Source organism: Triticum urartu, chromosome 4A, assembly GCF_056163025.1.
Source record: "Triticum urartu cultivar PI428250 chromosome 4A, HENAU_Tu73, whole genome shotgun sequence".
Lineage (NCBI taxonomy): Eukaryota > Viridiplantae > Streptophyta > Magnoliopsida > Poales > Poaceae > Triticum > Triticum urartu.
Window position 1 is genome coordinate 299,643,648 of NC_141876.1, and position 20,285 is coordinate 299,663,932.

At 45.2% G+C, this 20,285-nt stretch overlaps 1 protein-coding gene across 1 annotated transcript; it reads left to right on the plus strand.

Moving 5' to 3' along the window:
- Positions 1–296: 296 nt before the first annotated feature.
- LOC125551498 (SAP domain-containing protein) lies at positions 297–19,715 on the plus strand. The gene is made up of 6 exons (XM_048714757.2): positions 297–535; positions 660–705; positions 7,572–7,695; positions 18,109–18,188; positions 18,677–18,780; positions 19,455–19,715. The coding sequence occupies exons 1-6, from the start codon at positions 389–391 to the stop codon at positions 19,491–19,493; spliced, it is 540 nt and encodes a 179-aa protein (XP_048570714.1). The 5' UTR covers positions 297–388; the 3' UTR covers positions 19,494–19,715.
- The last annotated feature ends 570 nt before the right edge of the window (positions 19,716–20,285 follow it).

Genomic DNA, 20,285 nt, shown 5'->3' on the forward strand with positions numbered 1-20,285 from the left:
TTAGGTTGTGCGAGCAGCGCGGTCGATCGCCCGAACGTGTGGGCGATTGTGCAACACACCGGACGTACGGGCTGTGGCTGCATGCGCCCGGACGCCGTCGTGCGGGCGGGGTTGTCTCCGTGCCACACAAGGCGTGCAACACAACCTCTAAATATGCCACACGTGTGGCAGTTATCATCGTTCTTTTTCTAAAAATAAAAAATATATTTTATAATGTAAATTATACAACAACTATTTTACATCTTCAAATTTGCATTATCCAAGTACTAAATAACTTACCCCCCAAAAAAGTACTAAATAACTTGGGCCGAAGATCGGATGTGACTCAGATCGAGTCGCTCGCTCCCTTTTCCGAATAGGAAAAGAGTGAGAGAAAGGAGAGAACTCCATGGCAGCCGAGGGTTCCAGCGGCGGCGGCGTCGGCGGCCGGAAAACATCGTTGTCTCATAACCCAAGAGAGCGCGGAGTGGCGAAATTCCTCACCGGCTTGCCAGCGCGAGGAAACTTCTCCTCAAGTTCCATCTCTTCCAATCTGGTACGAACGCCCCCCGACCCCCACCACACAAACACACAAAACCCGCGGATGATTATGTTCCTCGACGTCTCGATTCTCGTTGTGAGAGGCTTCTGAGACCATCTTTCTGCTGTGATCTGCGCAGGGAGGCCTCAGGGTTTATGTCTGCGAGCACGACACAAATCCTCCAGGTCAGTAAGACCTTGCAATTATCCATTTCGATTTGGTCGTTTTATGTTAAATTTTACTTTTAATTCAGGTTAATGGTGAAGGGTATGAGGGAACTTTATGGATTAGAAGCTGTATGTAGGCTTCAGCAACTTCTGTGAAATTAGAATTTTGGCTCTAGGGTTTGCTGGTCTCTTCTTGCTTCAGTGTGCATTCGATGAATGTTCTATTTGTTTGAAATGTCCGCTGCGAGCATGTTTTTTTTTGTGCAATGGCTGGTGTGAGCGTGTTTACGGAATGTGCATTGGTTCAGAGTTCAGACGGCTGCCGTCTGTAGCCTGCGTCCACGCCACCTGTAGATTGCAGTGTAGACAACACGTACAGCAGGGTGACTGTTTGGCTGGCTGTAATACTCAAACGACCTGTAAATAATGCTAGTCAACTGAAATGATATCTTTGGGGTCTGACGTGTGTTTTGCATATGACCTGATCACACTTGCCTAATTAAACATATTAGTGCACAATGCACAAAAAAAGTACACATGCTACTACGAAAATAGTGATTCATGTGTTTATGCATAGCCTTTGTCCTTGGCAAGCTTGTGTACGTGAACTATATAAAATGTAACAAAAAATAATATATAAGTTTGTATTGTTACAAAATTATTACATATGGGAATCTTTAATGGAAAAATACATATATAAAGGATTATTCAAACTAGTTATAATTATCCACTTGTTACCAGACTTTTGCCAAACATGCTCGACCAAATCTTGTTTGAGTTTCTGATGTGTTGGTCGAGCAAATAGATGAATTCGTTTGTAGCACATCCGCAAAGCAGATGTTGGGGCCATGATTGACCTCCTTCGGTGAAGTGAATGATGCTCTAGGATTTCTGTCCAAGTCCAAAGTGACGTGAACCATTTCTCCCTCATCTTCAACAATCATGTTATGGAGAATGCAACAAGCTTCCATGATTTTACCGACAAAAGAACGCTTCCACAAGCGTGCTGGACGTTGCACGATGTTAAAATGAGATTGCAATACACCAAATGCCCTTTCAACTTCTTTCCTTGCCCCTTCTTGATGTCGGGTAAATAATCTGTCAATCTCTATCTGAGGCAGCAGTATAGTCTTCATGAATACAACCCATTCCGGATATATTCCATCTGCAAGGTAGTACCCTCTATCATATTGCACTCCATTGACGGTGAACTGTACCCATGGAGTCTCTCCTTTCAACTCTCAGATGAACAAAGGTGACTTGTTAAGCACGTTAATATCATTGTTTGAGCCAACCACACCGAAATAAGCATGCCATATACAAAGGTCGTGAGAAGCAACCGCTTCAAGGATCATAGTAGGAACACCGTGATCACCGCGGGTAAATTGTCCTCTCCATGCATGAAGGCATTTCTCCCATGGCCAATGCATACAGTCGATGCTCCCTAATATGGCAGGGAATCCATGAGATTCGCCAATTTGAAGCAAACGCTCCACTTCATCACATCTCGGGGGCCTCAAATACTCTTCGCCAAACATGTCAATCACCCCTTGTGCAAACTTCCCCATACACTAAGCTAGTGCTTGCAGCTAGCAGTAGTACCTCATCAAGTTGGTCAGCAGAGGTGCCATATGCTAACATGTGGATTTCTACCGTACACTTCTGTAGTGGTGAGAGCCTGGTCGGTTGGTGGCATGTGTCTTATGAGTAAAACATGGATCCCATCCACTGAGCGCATTCACAGTTCTCAAGAATAACAAAGGCCTTCTCATACGAAACCTTCTGCAGAACATCTCATCTGTGTACATTGGATTTTCGGAGAAGTAATAGTGCAAGAGGTTCCGATGGGCTATTTCACGAATCCTATGTATGTACCTTCTTCCACCACTTTGACGGAGAGATTGCTCAACATTTCGTTCCTCGAGCCTGGTGATCAACCTATCAATGAACCAGTCAAATATTTCTTGCTCCACGATGAAGACTTCCCAAGTGTTGATACCATCGATTGGGTCACATTTGTTCAAGCTATCATCCCCGTTAATGGAAGACAATATCATTGATTGATATGACATGTCGTGTCGCTGAGGTCCTACATGATTTTCGAAATTTAGTAACAACAACAACAACAAAGCCTTTAGTCCTAAACAAGTTGGGGTAGGCTAGAGGTGAAACCCATCAGATCTCGCGACCAACTCATGGTTCTGGCACATGGATAGCAAGCTTCCATGTACCCCTGTCCATGGCTAGTTCTTTGGTGAATTTTCAAAATTTAGTAATGTCAAATTTTGTCACTTTAATTCCTTTACAAAGTACTCGCGTTAAGAAAATATACCAGACAAATATTGGTGTGCATAACGCTGAAAGTACTAGCTGCGGCATTTTTTACTCCATACTAGCATAATATCGTGTAGTAGTATTATTGGTCTTGCTTACTGGTCGCGTAAAATTATCCATTTGCTGGAAACACGATGTCTATGTCGGCCTTAAACAAAATTGTTTCTACTTTTCTCTATGGTATTAGGTGGGTACTTAGATCTTGCTGCAAAGGTTGAGAAGTATGAAAATTAGCAGTATATTTACACGGTACATGAATATGTAATTTATACTATTATATAATACAGTAAAAATGGCAAATCTATTAATTATCCAAATCGACTAACTATTAATCAAGAACAAAAAATCAATGACATTGACGTGTCATGTATGAAGTAGCTCTATTCATGATAAATAATGCAATGACTTACAACTTGTTATCAAGAATCCCAATAGGTGTTGTGCCGATCTATACAACACAGCTACGAAGGCACTTTGGAGGTGCAGCCAAATAACAAACAGGGAGGATGTTCATGGAAGAGGGAAGAAGATGTCAGTGTGGGCACTGACTTTATGTGCAACAGAATTAGGTACCGACATGAATTAGTTCATGAGGTGAGCTACGTGATCCAGGTTTTCTCTATGGAAATCTTGACTTGCACCAGCGGAAGAGGTGAATTAGTTCCACACATCCCAGATAGTATAATAGACCAAGTGAAAATACAAATTACTTTTTTTCCATGTAATCTTGACTAGCACCAGCGGAAGAGCTGGATTACATCCACACATGCAGAGTAGTACAATAGACCAAGTGAAATACAAACTATTCCCGATGTTGGGCAAAGGCCGGGGCTCAAGGGCTCAGGGTCGTTTTGCCAGCATCATGGGATGTCCACTGATCATCTGGCAACTGTGTAAACCTGCCTCCTAGGAGGATGTAAATTCCCTATCTTTCCAATGCAATGACACACAAAGGCCATTTGCGTTTTCTCGAAAAAAATACAAACTATTGCACTGGATACTAGCGCATCACAAGGGGTACTACTTGTTTAGCACATACCACATCAATCTTTTGTATTAGCAACCATATATTCTTTCAACAGCGAACTTGAACAATTCAAGAAAATACATAACATAGCATGTAATATGAAGTATGTAAATATAGATAGCTTCTACTAGGTCTTTAGACCAAAGTTCAAAACGGCGTTGGGTGTTAATTATGCGTTTTGGGACTTACATGCGCCTTGCTCGCTTATGCACTGCTTAGGCACGCCTAGGCGTGCCGTACAATATTTTACGGGCACCATACGGACAGGCGAGCAGGACAGAGCTGGTGGGTGAAGATAAGCCGAGGAGCTTGGGGCAGGGGGGCCTCATGAGCAGTAGATCGAGGGGCTGACGATGTGCGGAGGAGAGGAGCTCGAAGTGGAGGAAGATGTGCGTGCCCGTGGAAGGCAGAGAGGATCTAGGTCCTTTGGTCGGCGGCACACGGAGGAGAGCCGAACCCTAACCCTAACACAAGTTGTTTGATTTGGTAACTTCCGTCTCTTTTGGTGCCCATGCCGTTTGTTTTCTTCCTTTTCCTGCTGCTCCTTGCTCACTGTTTTGCGCCGTGGTGCGCCCCTAATCGCTGCGTCTGCGCACCTGATCACGCACATAGGCAAAAAACGCTATGCCCAGGCGCGCCTTGTGCTTTTCCGAGTGCGTAGGGGCAAAGCGATGTGTTTTGCCAATGCGCCGTGCCCAGGTGCGCCTTTTTGAACTTTGCTTCATACACACAAGTTAAAGACTGGAAATAAAGCAAGCCTTCTAGAATGTTGTTCACATAACAATGCATGATCACTGGGAGCCCCAAAGAGCCTATGTATGAATGGAAGAAACAGTACAGAAATTTGAGGGGGTACGTCAAGCGAAGTTCGACCACAATCCACCACCACCGCACCGACATGGATAATGTTTCACCATCCTTAATCCTCTGCCTACTTTGCTTCTTTTGTTTCCATGCGAGTATCCAGAGCTTCCATTCTGCCATGATTCTAGAGACCACCGAGGGCATCTTCTCGAAAGTGCGGCTATTCCGCTCTTTCCATAGGGAGAACATTACCAGGGTGGCAAGCGCATTTATTTCCTTGCTCTTCTTTGCCGGATATCCGTCACGCACCTGCTCCCACTATTCCACCAGGGTTGAGTTGGCCTGCGTGCAAGGGATAGCCATTCCAAGAGCCTGAGATACTTGGAACAAGACTACCCTAGAGAAAGGGCATTGCATGAGTATATATGGTTGAGCGATTCCGGATCTTGGTCGCACAACGTGCAAGCTGGCTGATGGGGGAGCCCTCTGTCCTGGAGTTGTTCAGCCGTCCAGCATCGATTGAGCTCAAGCCAGCCAAAGGATTTTAAGCGTAGTGGCGCAGACGATTGTCATAGTTGTTCCGCTCCCAGCAATCTTGAATTGGCAGCAAAGAAGGCCTTGTACGCAGTCATAGCTGTGTATGTTTTGGAATCAGTCCAGATCCAGCGGAAGCTGCCCGGGGCCTCGGACATCGAATGGTGCAGGTGTTCTACCCATAGGTGGCAGAATTGGAAGATCATTGAAGCTGAGAATTCACCCTTTATATCACTTATCCATGCGCTCTGAGCCCATCTCGAACCGAAAGCTAACGTCTGCCATTCGATATTGCATCAGAGAGATCCGGGGCCAAATCCCTCGGAGAGGCTTCGTCTAGCTATCTGTCGGACCAGAAAATGGCAGCGCACCCATTCCCTACCGAGCAAACGGCAGAAGCCTGGAAAACACCTGCTGCTTCTGGCGATACAGGGATACTCAGCCCCTGCCATGGCCTAGAGGCACTACACGAGCCTGCCATAACCATCGAACCCTAAGCGCTGCATTAAGCAGGCGGAGGTTGTGAATCCCAAGTCCACTGTATTCAACAGGCCGACGGACCATATCCCATTTCGTGTGCTCATTAATAGCCCCGTCAACAATCCATGTGACATCTTGGTCACAAGGCAACAGCTTTACTGCTGCGCCAAGGCTCCCCTTCATACATACTCCCTCCGTTCCGATTTACTTGTCGTGGTTTTAGTTCAAAATTGAACTAAAACCACGACGAGCAAATCGGAACGGAGGGAGTACTTCTTAGATCATTCAAAAAAAAAAGAACGTTCATAGTTCTACTTCATATGCAATCTGACCAGAAAGAAGTAGAAACAAAGCTTACACCGGTCGGTATAGATTGACAAACAAGCAAACCCGAAGCCTGGTAGAAGAATAAGTTGTATAAGGGTCTCTCAACTTTTACACTTTCTTCACCATGCTGTATGCGAAGCTTTTCTATAGTCATAATATTAGATAACAAATTATGCTCTTTTCCATTAGCTATTAACTTTCCATATGTGCATATCATAAGTAATAAATTTTGTTTTCAACACAAGGATAAATTTATAGAAGTTGAAATAGCACTAAAGAGAAGAAAGTACTGTTTTTTTTTGGGAGAAAAGGAAGTACTGCTTTCATCAAGCTTATCGGCTAAAAACAGTTGTTCTGCACAATGCTCGTGAACTTGTGGAGCTTTTGTTGCTAAATTCAGATTTCTTTCTTACTATTACCTGGAGCTCCATGAGAAGTCAGGTTGCTGATTCTAAATACGGATCAAATCACAAATTATTTTGGATCTTTTCCCTCAGCTACACATCTCTTGTTGAAACATTCAAAGGGAAGACAATAAAAATGAGGTGTATTGTACGCAGCAAGAGCAAGCACATTTCAGATCAATCTCTTGAGACACAAAATTACATGCATGAAAAGTATGACGGTTAATTAATTGACTCGTCTGGCCGTCCGGCACTAGCTCTTCTTACTTTAATTAACTGCGGCCACACTCGCTCGTTGCAGAGCACTAGAGTTTCGAAGGTATATATGATAAATGTGAGAGCAGAGTTAAAAACAGGGATAACATCCACGGGTAGTCCTACAAGCTTTTGCTGTTGTCCAAATTGGGGAACTGAGAAGAACAAGAACGAATCGCACCAGAACTCGGAGGCAGCAACTGCGGCGTTCCATGTCTGCTTCTCAGTATGGAGATCTTAAGTCAATGAAACGGCCTATGACACTAAGAACTCTGGTGGTGTCTACAACCCATGATCAACCAATAAGACCCTCCTCTACAGTGCCGCTGACGGCTCTCAGCGATAGGTTTGTCAAGAATCTCAACAATGGCCTGCCATCGATCATCCAAAAATAATGCAGTCTTCCTGTCACCGAGCATCATGGATGTTGAGGCAAAGAAGACATCCCTCTCGATCTTGACATGGCATTGGCCTCCGTTCGCCCGCTCCAATGGGGCTGAAATTTATTGTAGCCTACGATCTAGCAGAACTGTTATCTGGTTTATCGGGGACTTGGGGCCAGCCTACCTTCTAGCTGGTTGGTAATCTATGATCTATGTTAAGGTTTGCATGGTTCTATATTTGCAATTTGCTATAGTCACACCGATAACCTTTAATCTATGATGCTTATGCCTTTTCCTTTGTCTATTCATTTGACTAGTTGATCTCTGATATTTTAGAGGGACAAGTGATCGAGACGGATACGACAAATATCTTAATCAGACATCTGCAACTAAAGAAGAAAGAGAGTGAGGCCAAAGACGCAGGTTCTAGGACTCCAGGGGAAAGTGGCAAGGGTAAAAGGTAAAACTGTTAATTTTTTTTGTTACTACACAGCCATGCAGCCAGCGCTCTATATTGTGCTATTTGGGCATCTCTTGTTTGTAAATCTCCTTGTTCTTCAATTGGATAAAATATGGATTCCTTATACATTACGAGATAGATCAACCTGGTGGCATTTCCTGTTGCATTTATCACTTCTTTTGCCCTTATGTTTATTATGTAGTGAATTTACTTTTCAACCTTCAGGGTCTAGCATATTTGAATCCATGGTCGAATTGGCACTTCGGGTGTTGATGAAGGATCCATGCTGATGTCCATGGGTTGTTCCGCACGACACCTCTAGCTGCCCCTCTTGCTCAGCTGTTCACTTCGGCACACTACCAATCTGAGCCGGTGCACAATTCCGTGAATACATCTTTAGTTGCTCCTCTTGCTCTATTGTCAACCTTGGCACACTACCAATCTTAGCCGTTGTGCCAACCTGCACATCGTCAGTGGAAGTCTATGCTTTGCTTGTATCACAGGAGCCACATGAGTTACTAGTGAGCCGCCTGTTGCTAAAGTGACTGCATCTGCGTGCTACTACTCTCCCCCTCTTGACCAATCTCCTATTGAAGACATTGATGAAGTTCTTTAAACAAGACACTTAGATCAGTTTTCTCACCATAAAAGGGTTCCGAGTCACAGAACGTAACATCCATGCTCACAAATGTCCGCCCCTCTTTGTACCCTCTTTGTCCTGAAGAATACCCAATAAAGATACACTTGACTGCCCGAGGATCCAGTTTGTTGACTAATGGTCTATGATCACAAACAAAACAAGTGCAACTGAACACCTTGGGAGGAATTGGGAATTTATTTTCTGTGAAGATCAACTCGCACGGTGATTTCTTACCTGTTACTCAGGATGGGAATTTATTTTCTGTGAAGATCAACTTACACGGTGATTTCTTACATGTTACCCAGTATGGTGTGCGGTTCATTAAGGTGGCCATCATGACAGTTCCACTCCACAGGAGGGCACATTCATGGTGGACATCAATGCACAGTCCACCTCTAGCAGGCGGTGATTTTTCCTCTCCGCCGCCTCATTCTGAGGAGATGTGTCTGGACAAGATGTTTGATGCAGGATGCCCTTGTGCGACATGAAGGCACCAAGGGCCTTGTTAGCATACTCAGTGCTTGAATTTTCACATAAAATTGAGTCTGAACCAGTGCATAAAAGGTTTCGAAACAGTGAAACACTTCATCTTTATGTCCAAGAAGATAGACCCAAGCGATCCGAGAATTGTAATCAGTGAACATAATGAAGTACTTCGTACCACTGCAGACAACACTGGACATGTACATACATCAGAATGGATTAACGCAAAAGGAGATATGCTCCTGATACCCTTACTCACATATGAGTTTTTAGCAAACTCACATGCATCACAGTTCAGCTTGCTCTTGTCCACACCATTCATTACATCAGGAAATACTTGATACATTTTGTCAAAAGACACATGTTGCATCCTACAATGATGGATTAGGGCTCTAGTCTCCTTATCCTCAGCAACTGCAGCTGGCATGTGGATTCCCTCCATGTCTGTCATGCTGCGGTCCATGTACCACAGCCCTCTACGCCTCACTCCAGTCCCCAAGACTCCTGCCCGTCGATCTCTCCTGGATCAAGCACACAACCTTGTCAAGAATTATTCGGCAATCAATTTGATCAATCAAAGCACTCAAGGACACTTAAGTTCATGGGAAAAGCTGGCACATGCAACGCTGAGGATAATTCAATACTTAGTTGATTGTCTCAACACCCGTGATGGATTGCGCTGTGCCATCCGTCGTGTGAATGGTTTTCTGATGTGCGAGAGTGTGGAACATAGTATTTAAACTCATTAAAGTCTCTAGCAACATGTTGTGATGCTCCAGAGTCAAGCACTCATTCATAATTTATCTTATGGGCTGCTATTGATGCGTGTTCAATGTTACCTTCATTTGTATCGACAAAGTTGGCATAGCTGGTAGCAGTCATTTGCGTTGGGAGCATTCCAAGAACCACGAGTCCCATTCTGACCACCATTCCCATTCCAACCTCCTCTGTTGCTACTGCCACCACTATACCATCTGCCTCTTCTGGGTCTTGTGCAGAAATGACTGACATGCCCTGGTTGACCACAGTTTTTACACTCCCTAGAACCTCGCTGGTCAACCACTCTTTAAGCAGATTCATTTCCATCTCCTCTTCTCGACTGCGTACCTCTTCTTGGGACATCAGAACAATGGCCTCATCAAGGGACACAAGCTTCGGCTGATGTATCAGTGCAGCATGCCTGCTCTCATGATCTAGACCTTCTAGAAATTGCATCACATGCCTATGCTCGACCCAATTCCTGGCAATTTCCATGAACTGCATGTGGAGGCTCAAGGGGATCACACTGATCCAGATCTGCCCAAAAGTGTTCCAGCTCATGCACATACACCATCACGCTTCTGTCACCTTGACGAACATGATCTTGTCTTCAGTGAGACATGAGCATCAGGTTTCCCTTACTGGAATATCTCATGGACAACAGGCTCCACACAGCAAAAGCATTCGGCAATGCCTCAACAGACATTGCAATGGCTGGGATCAGGGAGTTCAACATCCAGGCCAATATCAGGGAGTTGATAACACTCCACTTCTTCCATTATGAGCTCTCCTTGTCAGTCGCCTCTTCAACCGTCCCAGGAACATACCCTTTCAGGACTTTTGTCTTCAAGATTAACAAGGCCCGCCTCTACCAGCTCAGGTAGCTGCTCACACCATTCAGAGCTTGACATCATTTGGCATGAGGTCAAAAGCTCGAATCCGAATCCATGACCTGCTTGAGGCACAACAATTCTGCCACCTGCAGGAGTTGACCCCTCGGCAGCTTTCGTAGTATGAGCTGCACAAGTTTCTCTAGCACAGAGGTAACGTCACTCCCCATGACTGTCTCCACCTCATCTTCTCCTAGCTGTGTCACCTCTGCTGCCTCCTACCTCTGCAATCAGCAGCCACACCATGTGAGGGTCTCTCTCACTAATTCACTCAATCTCCATGGATTTGATTACAAGCTCAGATTACATGAGGGGTTGAAGGAGGAAGGAAGGGGAATTACAGTAGGAGGAGGAAGAAGATAAGCCAGCCTATCAGCCGAAGCCGCCGTCCGGTCCAAGCCGACTCACGTGTAGCTGCCTCCCTTGTATATGTAGTCCATGTATTCCTTGTGGGCCGGGTCCTGGCTGAGGCCTAGCGAGGCCCAGGTCGCTAACAATCCCCCCTCCATAAAATGAGGCTTGCCCTCAAGCCGACTATATGCTGAACCACCAGGATCCCAAGGAACACTTGAATGAAGCTCGACATCATCGGTAGCGGCAGCATATGCAACAGGAAGTTTTACTGTCACCAAATGATGAGTAACTATACTTGTACTTGAATCAAGTAAGGAAACCTCTCCCGAAGTGCAGAGCTGCACGGAATTTGCAATGGATGACTGAACAAATTGTTGACTAATAGCACAATACTCTGAGTGAAAAGACCAATAATTCAGTAGTGTGAAGAATTTGTATTGGGAGTTGCAGGCATCATCACTAAGCATAAAACAGGGCACGCAAGCTATCTTCCATACCAACTCAAGATAAGAGCACTGAACCATGATTTTCAGATATATGTTGCCGAAGAATTCCACAAGCCCTTGAAATAATGTGCACCAAATCACAGTTGCCGAACTCTCACATCGGGACCGCATCAAGATATTCTCGAGAACCAAAAATCCATTGCAGAGTGACCAAGCAATTTCCCACTGAACTTGTTCTGAATTAGAGAATGAAACATCTTCAGAAGTACAACAATTAAGTTCATACTGTGATAACGCATCATTGAACCCTACTATGAATTTTTGACTTGCTTTTATGTAATCATCAGAGAATTTCCACTCAAATGACCATGCAATTAGGAACTGTAATTGATCAAAACCATATCGAGAAGGCCTTCCAGTATTAAATGGGGCAAACTGAACTTTTCTTCCAGGAAAAGGCATTCCCAAGAAGGTTATGGATTCAGCCCCACTAGTCCCACCTCCCATCACAACTGCAGAGTATTCAGATAGAACTTGCATGCAAACTGAACTGCCATCAGGAGATGCCATTTTGAGTAACCAGTAAATGTGAGGAACGATAACTAATTGGAGCTTACATCTGCATTCTACTTCACAAATAGAAACAATAATAGAGTTGAAGCCCACTGTCTTGTTGCAGCACACCATATCATGCCGATCAGGTGAGAAGGTGAAAGCTGATAAGTAGGACCTCCAAGAGAGAACATGGCTGAGCAGCAAGGAATCCTTCCAGTTTACAGTAGTTTTAGTTGGTAACCATGGAAGCCTGAATGTGCACGCATCTAGATGGAACACAAAACAAGGCCATCGCTTCAGGTCCACCAGTAAAAAGAAGCACTTAGATTTCTCAGCCTCCAGAAGCATAGAACAGAAGCACGATCGAGCAGGAACACCTTGCACATTTTTCCATATATCGACCATAGGGATGCCTAATTCAGTGATTTTAGATGAACGAGAAAATGCACCAACCTCACCAAACCAAGGAAATGGCAGAGAATTAAGCATTTGAATTGGTATCCAATGAAATTCATACTGCCACAATTGTGATTTCAGCAACTCCATCAACGAACCCTGCAATTTCACAGCTGCAGGAACTCCATCTGTCAGTTGCACGAATGGCCATGGTGGTTTCAATGGCAAGTCAGCAAGCAGTGACAAGGTGCAGAGTAGCTCGTGCATCAAGACCTTCTCGGCAACAATATGCTCAGGAGCTGTAGCAATTTGCCCTGGATATAAGCTCTCAGCGACAAATTGTGCGTCAGCATCAATCGCTGCATGAACATGAATAATATCCTTGCTATTGTTGCGCTGCTCAAACAGGGGAGATCCAGTCATGTTCAGGAATCTGCACTTATTTTGCTGCTCATACACTTGCAGATTAAATGCTAACATATTAAGAGAGAAAGGGGGCGGCCATATTTGCTTCTCATTCCATGGCAATGGCGGAAAGCAAACTAATGTGGCAGCAATTTCAGTCACCTTCTGAACAAAATTTCTACTATCCTCGTAGACATACTGTCGCTCAGTCATTGTTGTATCAATGGTGTTCAATGCAACAGGAGGGAGTAAGAGCAGGAGCGAGTAGGTACCGATAGTCAAGCACTTGGTAGGCAGCCGCATGTGAAGTCCGCGATCAACAAACAACTGCAGTGTGCAGTGACTGGGAGGTTAAGCTTTCTGATGCTGATGGAGTGGTCAGTAACATGCCCTCAGTTTCCATGAACACCTCCATGGTGTACTTGTCGTCAGTGTCAATGGCTTCCTCGTGCACCGAGTTGGAGGAGTAGGTTGATGGCGACAAGCTAGCTTGCACTGTAAGCTCCCGAGTGAACTCTGAAGTTGTTGGTGGTAGCAGTCTTGTTGCAGTGCCTTGATTAGTTGAGGACTCAGGGGATGCCGTGCCCAAATTGTTGGTCGAACAATTGGTCGAACAGGTAGCAGGCAACTTCGTGACTTGCTTGAGGACGTGTAGCAATTGGGTGGTCGTCCCCATCGTAGGTGATGGAGCAGCAGGTAACACGCAGTCCAGAGCCACGGACACCTCTAGAGTGAGGTCGGCCTGGGTTAATGTGGAGTCCAACGGCTCAGCAGTGGGCACGCATGTGTCCGTCGCCGCATGCACGGAGGCCACGACCCAACTGGCGCTGGTCGTTGATGGAGAAGACCTCGCTACTGAGGAAACCGTCGCAGTGGGATCGAGCGAGCCGTCCAGCGCGCAGGTCTGTACGGCGGCGCGCAGAGGTGTGGCCGCGGATGTCGTGGTCGAACGGATGGCGGAGACGGTGCCGCGCAGAACAGGCGAAAACGCGACCGACCTCGTCGTTGATGAAGCCGACGCCATTGCTGCGGTGGCACGCGTGGGTGTCGCCGCAAGCACAGGGGCCGCGTCCCAATTGGTGGTGGAGGCGGTGCGACGTAGAGACGGTGTAGAGCTCGTCGCCGATGAAACAGAGGCCTCTGCTGCAGCATCTGGGGCCGTCATCGCTACGCGCCTGCCAGCGAAGGTTGCCGATAGTCCTGTCTAGCTTAGTTTGGAGGTCTCCGAACGCCGCTTCCACGCCCTTCTCTAGCCTCCCCTTGGACTCAGCAAGGCGCCGGTCCAGATCACGAGCTAGCTGCGCCCGGAGAACCTCATACGTCGCCCGACCCTCTGGTGAGTGAGTAGCCAGGAGCTCCGCGCGCCGTCATGAGTCCATGAAATTGATTGGGAAAATTTTGGGTGGATTTTTGGGGCAGAATCGAACGGCTCTGATACCAATTGTGAGGGTCTCTCTCACTAATTCACTCAATCTCCATGGATTTGATTACAAGCTCAGATTACATGAGGGGTTGAAGGAGGAAGGGGAATTACAGTAGGAGGAGGAAGAAGATAAGCCAGCCTATCGGCCGAAGCCGCCGTCCGGTCCAAGCCGACTTGCGTGTAGCTGCCTCCCTTGTATATGTAGTCCATGTATTCCTTGTGGGCCGGGTCCTGGCTGAGGCCTAGCGAGGCCCAGGTCGCTAACACACCACCACCAGGATCACTCACTTTAGCTACTCACTTAGCTAAGAGAGCCTCTGCTATGTGAGCCAGCAGTACCAGCAACTCCAACTCCAACCAGCAGCAGCACAACACCACCTCCTCCAATCAGTAGCAATCAGCAGCTGCAGCTCCCAGCAGCAGCAACAATAGCCTGCAACTAGCAGTATTCAGCAGCTGCCCAACTCCAGGAGCTCCACTTCGTCCTCCTCCTGCTGCTTTCTTTCCTTCTTTTCCTCCTCTCCCCTTCTCCTTTCCTCCTCGAGAGACACAACAAGATCAGAGGGAGAGAAGATGTCCAGACGCAGCAAGGAACCAGCCCCGCCGTCGCTGAGCACGCTTCTCCGTGCCACGAGCTCGCCTCATTTGCTGCTTGCCTAGATCTGCTGCCGTCTCCTCAGGCCCAGCCCTCTGATACCATCTAGGCTGAGGGAGACGTACCAGGCAACGTCTGTTTGGTGTGTGATGGCGCTCAGAGGTAGACAGCCTCGTGCCTCTCCTTATCTAGGTCGCCAGTCACTTGACTGAATGGGCCTGGGCCTCATGGGCCAATATTCGTTCACTTCATCATTGGACTAAAACATGTGTTAACACTTCACTGAACCATTAATGCAACTAATCACGTGTTATCAACTCCAAAACCACAATAGGGGTCTAGATCTCCTTTCAGCTTTAGGTCATCTCCAACGCTGACCCTCAGAACAGACATAGTATTTGTTCGCGGACTGGTCCATTAGGGTTTAGGGTTTAAGCGCCCACAGATGCTGAATTAGATCTTCCTTAAGCTGCTCATGAGTTGCTTGCTGCCAAATTTGTTGATGCATTTGGACAAACTCATCAAACGTGGCATGATGATGTGGAAGTTGGATAGGGTCACCCATGTTCTTAAATTCCAGACCTCCGGCAGCATCTTCACCTTCATCCTCCATGATCATGTTATGCATGATCACACAACATGTCGTCACCTCCCACAAGGTCTCCGGATCCCATATTTTTGCAGGTCCCTGAACAACGGCAAAATGGGCTTGGAGCACTCGAAATGCCCTCAACACATCCTTTATAGCTCCTTGTTTGTCTTTGGGCAAAGTTAGCTCTTTTCTAACCAACTGGCTCAGAGATGGTCTTGACGAAGGTCGCCGACGGAGATAGATACCATAAGCCAGATAGTAGCCCATGTTGTAGCCCATTGACAGTATAGTTGCATGAAGGAGCTTGTCCTTCACTCAACCTAGCAAACAATGGAGACCGCCGCAGCACATTGATGTCATTGTGAGACCCGGGCATGCCAAAGACAACGTGTCAAATCCAGAGGACCTGTGATGGAACTATGGAACTGCTTGAAGAATGATGGTGGGCTTCTTGACATGGCTCTGATATTGCCCTTGTAGACCATTTGGGTGGTTCTTCCATCTCTAGTGCATGTAATCAAGAGATCCGAACATACCTGGCCATCCTTTTGCTTTCGAGGGTGCCATGAGCCTTTCGGTGTCTGCGTCAGCTGGTTCTTTCAAGTACTGCGATCCAAACACCTCGACCATCGCAGTAGCAAATCTGACCATGGTGTTTGCGCATGTGCTCTCAGACATCCGAAGGTACTCGTCCCATGAATCTCCGGCCGTGCCATATGCAAGCATCCGCAGTGCAGCCGTGCACTTCTGGTAACTAGAGAATCTTATTCTTCCTACATCATCCTTCGAAGATGAAGTAGTCATCGTAGACCTAGACGCCATTGTAGAGGCGATCGAACACATTTTTCCGCATCCGAAAGCGCCGGCGAAAAATGCCCACGAATAGGGCATCGAGGGCAAAGTAGTCATCCATCTGCGTCAAATGTCCCTGTGCCCTGTTCCAATTCAGCATTTGATGACCCTTGATCGATCCCTTGAAATTGAGAAGACACCCTTCCGCACGCTTTGCGTCTGCAAGGACCGCACACATCATTGCCGTTTCATCCACATAATCCTCCTCGTCAGACAAGTTGTTGGACGACTCAACAAAGTTGTCGTAGATGTCTGTACCACTATATAGTACACATTTTTTAAACTTGGAAGTGCCACTGCAGCTTCCCACCAAATTCCCATTGGATTGATCCAAGATGTTTATTTGCAAGTTAGGGTTGCTATCCACCACTCATCACAACACTACTCAATAGATTGGACGGTTGGAAATGACTGGATTTGCCACCATGCGTTCACGCGCACAAACTTGTCTGTTGAAGCCGCTAGACACGTACATCACGTCAGCAATAAAGTTTCACCTTCCGCGGTTAGCACAGGTGAATTGGGGTTGTGAGCCGGTAGGCCGACACGGTCATACACATCTCTCAAGATCTTGTGTGCATGATGACATTATAGCATACCGTACAACCAAAGTGCATGGTGACATTATCTACTACAATAGCTTTTTAAATAAACTACTACAATGGCTCTGTCAGTGAAGAAGAACTGAGACATGACATTTTACTGTTGTCAAACTGAAACCGTTACTATTAAATCATACACCAATTTTTTTCTTGTGAATATTAACATACATAGATTACAAAAATGTGAGATCGATAAAATGATATCAAACTGCCATGCATTTGACAATTTTCCTACGGATCAAATTGTCCATCAATCGAATCGTTCGACGTGTAATAATTTTACCAAAAAGAAAATTTTCATTCCCTCCTACATGACAAAAGGAATATAGACTCGCACTTACCCCAACGTGATTACAAATAGGATAGAATGAGAAAATATTATTTGTAATACGATATTTAATAAATTTAATTGTTTGTCGCATACTGAACAAAAGAAAATGTTCATTGCGTGGCAGTTCTCATTTCCGTGTTCACGTCATTTTCTTATTTACTTAAGTAGAATAACATGCACGTGCAACTTACTAGTACTCCATGTCCGGATCCATTGCTTGAAAGAAGGGAGAAAAATTGTCAAAATTTAACACAAGCATTTCGCCAAACACTTGCCGGGCGTGGTGACTCCCACGGACGGTATCCGTAGGGGCGGATGGTACCTGTGCAGCGGACGGGCGAGAGGTGCAACGGCAGCGTAGGCAAAGCGGTGTGGCGACTAGGTGGAGCGGCGGAGGTCTGGCATGGCCTTGGTGGGTGGCCAGGGTGGTATATCGGCTGCATTGGCCAAGGAGGAAGCAGATGCTGATCAAGGGGGAAGGGACGGAGACGCGGGCACCGGGTGGGTTTTTGTGTGGGCCGGGGGTGTCAGAGTCCTATGTGGCAGATGTCTGGACGCTCGCAAAGCTACCACAGGAGCTTTGCGTCCGGTTTGCGGGATTTCGGATAGCCGGATGAGTCTGCGGATGTCTGCATGCGACGGCGTTGGATGGCAAACTACGTCCGGACAGCTCGGTCCAGATGTTTGCGGGCAACTTGAGGATCGGCTTTGGAGATGCCCTTGCACATTTAAAACTGTGCTCCCCATGATTGAACTTTAGATTTTTTTTTTGACACTTACAATTGGGTCATCAGTGACCTCCGCGTGTTATGAAATAAATTATTCAACCTATTTGGTAGATAACTGTAAGGGGAACCCCTACGGTATAAATAAGAATCCAAGTTCGCTTCTGCGAGGTGTTGAACTAGGCGGTGGGATTGTACATCCACCCCCCGATAAAGTGAAGTATGCTCACTTGTCAAGATTTTTATTAAGCTTGTGTTTCTTTCGTTCCAAAAAGGCTTTTATTTTTTGTTCATGGGCTTATCAGTATTTTATTTAACATCACCTAAATTCACTCTCAAAGTAAGCTGTATTTCCTTTTCTGTAGATGTGCTGCCAGAAGTTTGGGTGTGCAAAAGTCGTCAAAAAAGCCCAACTTGGGCAGTTCTTCCGGATTGCCTTCCTCTGGTAAGTGCCTCGATCATGTTCTTAACTTTTATCTTCACCTCTGTGTCTTCTATTTTGCTCATCTCTGAAAAAAATGCATGTGGCATAGGATGTTAATCTTGGAGGCAGATAGAGCGAAGGGATATCTGTCATGCATTGTTTAGCAGAAGCCGATCATGTCTGATTTAAGTGAAAAATTGAATATATGTTGTCAGCTTCCATCCAACTTCTTACCACAAATTCTGTTTTTATGTATGATGTGTTAACCATTTCTACCCAGAACACCTTTTTAATGCTATCGAACCATTAGTTCTAGGTTTAATAGTACCCAGATAAGTTTTCATACATTGAAGAATAAGCAGTATGTTTGTTAACCAGGCATGCTTTAGCATTTTAAGATGAAAAATTAGCGCGCTCTTTGCTTTTTCCAAAACCCGATAGCAGCGGGTTTTTTTTTCGCGCATAAGCAATGTTGTTTTTTCACTCTGATGGATACTCTAATCTTGCAGATGAAGCAATATCTGGCTTTTCACAGCACACACTGCAGTCCTTCACCGTAGAGAGGTTGCGTGCACTTCTCCGACAAAGTGGCCTCACAACCAAGGGGAAAAAGGCACATGCTTAAAACTTCTTATTCTGAATTTAAAGTTCGTAGAATTAAAAATCTTGATCAATGGTATAACCATTTGAATTCTGCTTCAAAAGAACTTAATTGAGTATCACATATATCTTGTACATTTGACATCTTGGATATTTCTGAATATGCTCCACATGCTTGAAAATTCATTTTGTAGTGATTTCAGAATATGAGAAGCCATATCCGAACATTCTGACAAATCTACCTACTATCTAGCATGCTAGTATGTTTGTGTATTCAGCAATTATTAGCAGAATTTAGCCTCCAAGGTAAAGATAAATTGCTGGACAAAAACCAAAAATCAGCGATGCAAGTATTTTGTTTGCTAGAATAAAATGATGAAATACAAAGTTTTTGGAAAGCAAACTGTTCTGACAGTGCTAGTGATGCTTTTTGATATTGTTGTTTTACATACAATGCTAGCACATCTCGGTTTTTGTGCTATTTCACAGTATTCTGTACCAGGTCACGGTTTTTGTCCTATTTCATAGTATTGTAGCCAGTACGTGTGTTAGAAAAAAAAGGAGGTATTACTATTGTATTGTAGCGTGCTCTTGTACCTTTGAATATATTTTGTTTGTGTATGTATTTTCCAGTTTGGAATTGTCATCTCATCCAAATAAACACTAATGGTGGCCTTCCATATGTAGGACGAACTGATCACTCGCTTAAGAGAGGCGCAGAGTTGATATCAATCTCAAGTTTCTGCCTTGTTTGTGATTGATCAATTGCCTACTGGCACTGTAAAACGTTGCTGAGCTGAATGAATCATCAGGCTTTACTTGTTGACATTTTGTAGGTGTATGACTTAAGGTGATGTAGTGATTTACTCGGGCTCAGGCTATCATGAATTTGACGACTTGTAGCGAACTTTCACTATATGCTTGTCAGAATTCTTGTTTCAACTTGAATTTTGGATTATAAATGTGGCGGTCTAGTGTAGAAACACCATGTAATATAGGTCTGATTTTTTTTTTTGCCCTGAAACCATAGAACAATAGTTTGATGGTAACTTTCATCAAATAAAAGGTATATGTACAAAAAAAAAGAATAGCAAAGGGAAACTAAAAAGACTATCCAATACCAGCTCTAGGTAGCACTGAAACAAAAAGAGTTGTGATTGTGGCACTAACAGCATGTTTGGCAATCTTAGGGAAGGGGAATGGGAACTAGTGTGAGTTTTTTTTTTTTTTGAGGGGAAAGCCTATTGGCACTTCATGTAAAGATCGAAAGGTTTCTTTGATTACATGCGGTAAAATGAAATTAGGGGGTTCATCCTCCCACGACAAAACTACCTGGGAATCATATACATGTGTAGCCACCAGATGTGCCAAACTGTTTGCTTCCCGAGGGCAATGCTAAAACTTCAAATCAGATATTTCATGTGCAACCTGAAAACAATCAGTCAGGACAACAAAGTAAGGTGCCCGGATATCCTTCTCTTCTTCGCAAGCTTCAATCTCTAGACTGTTCGATTCCAT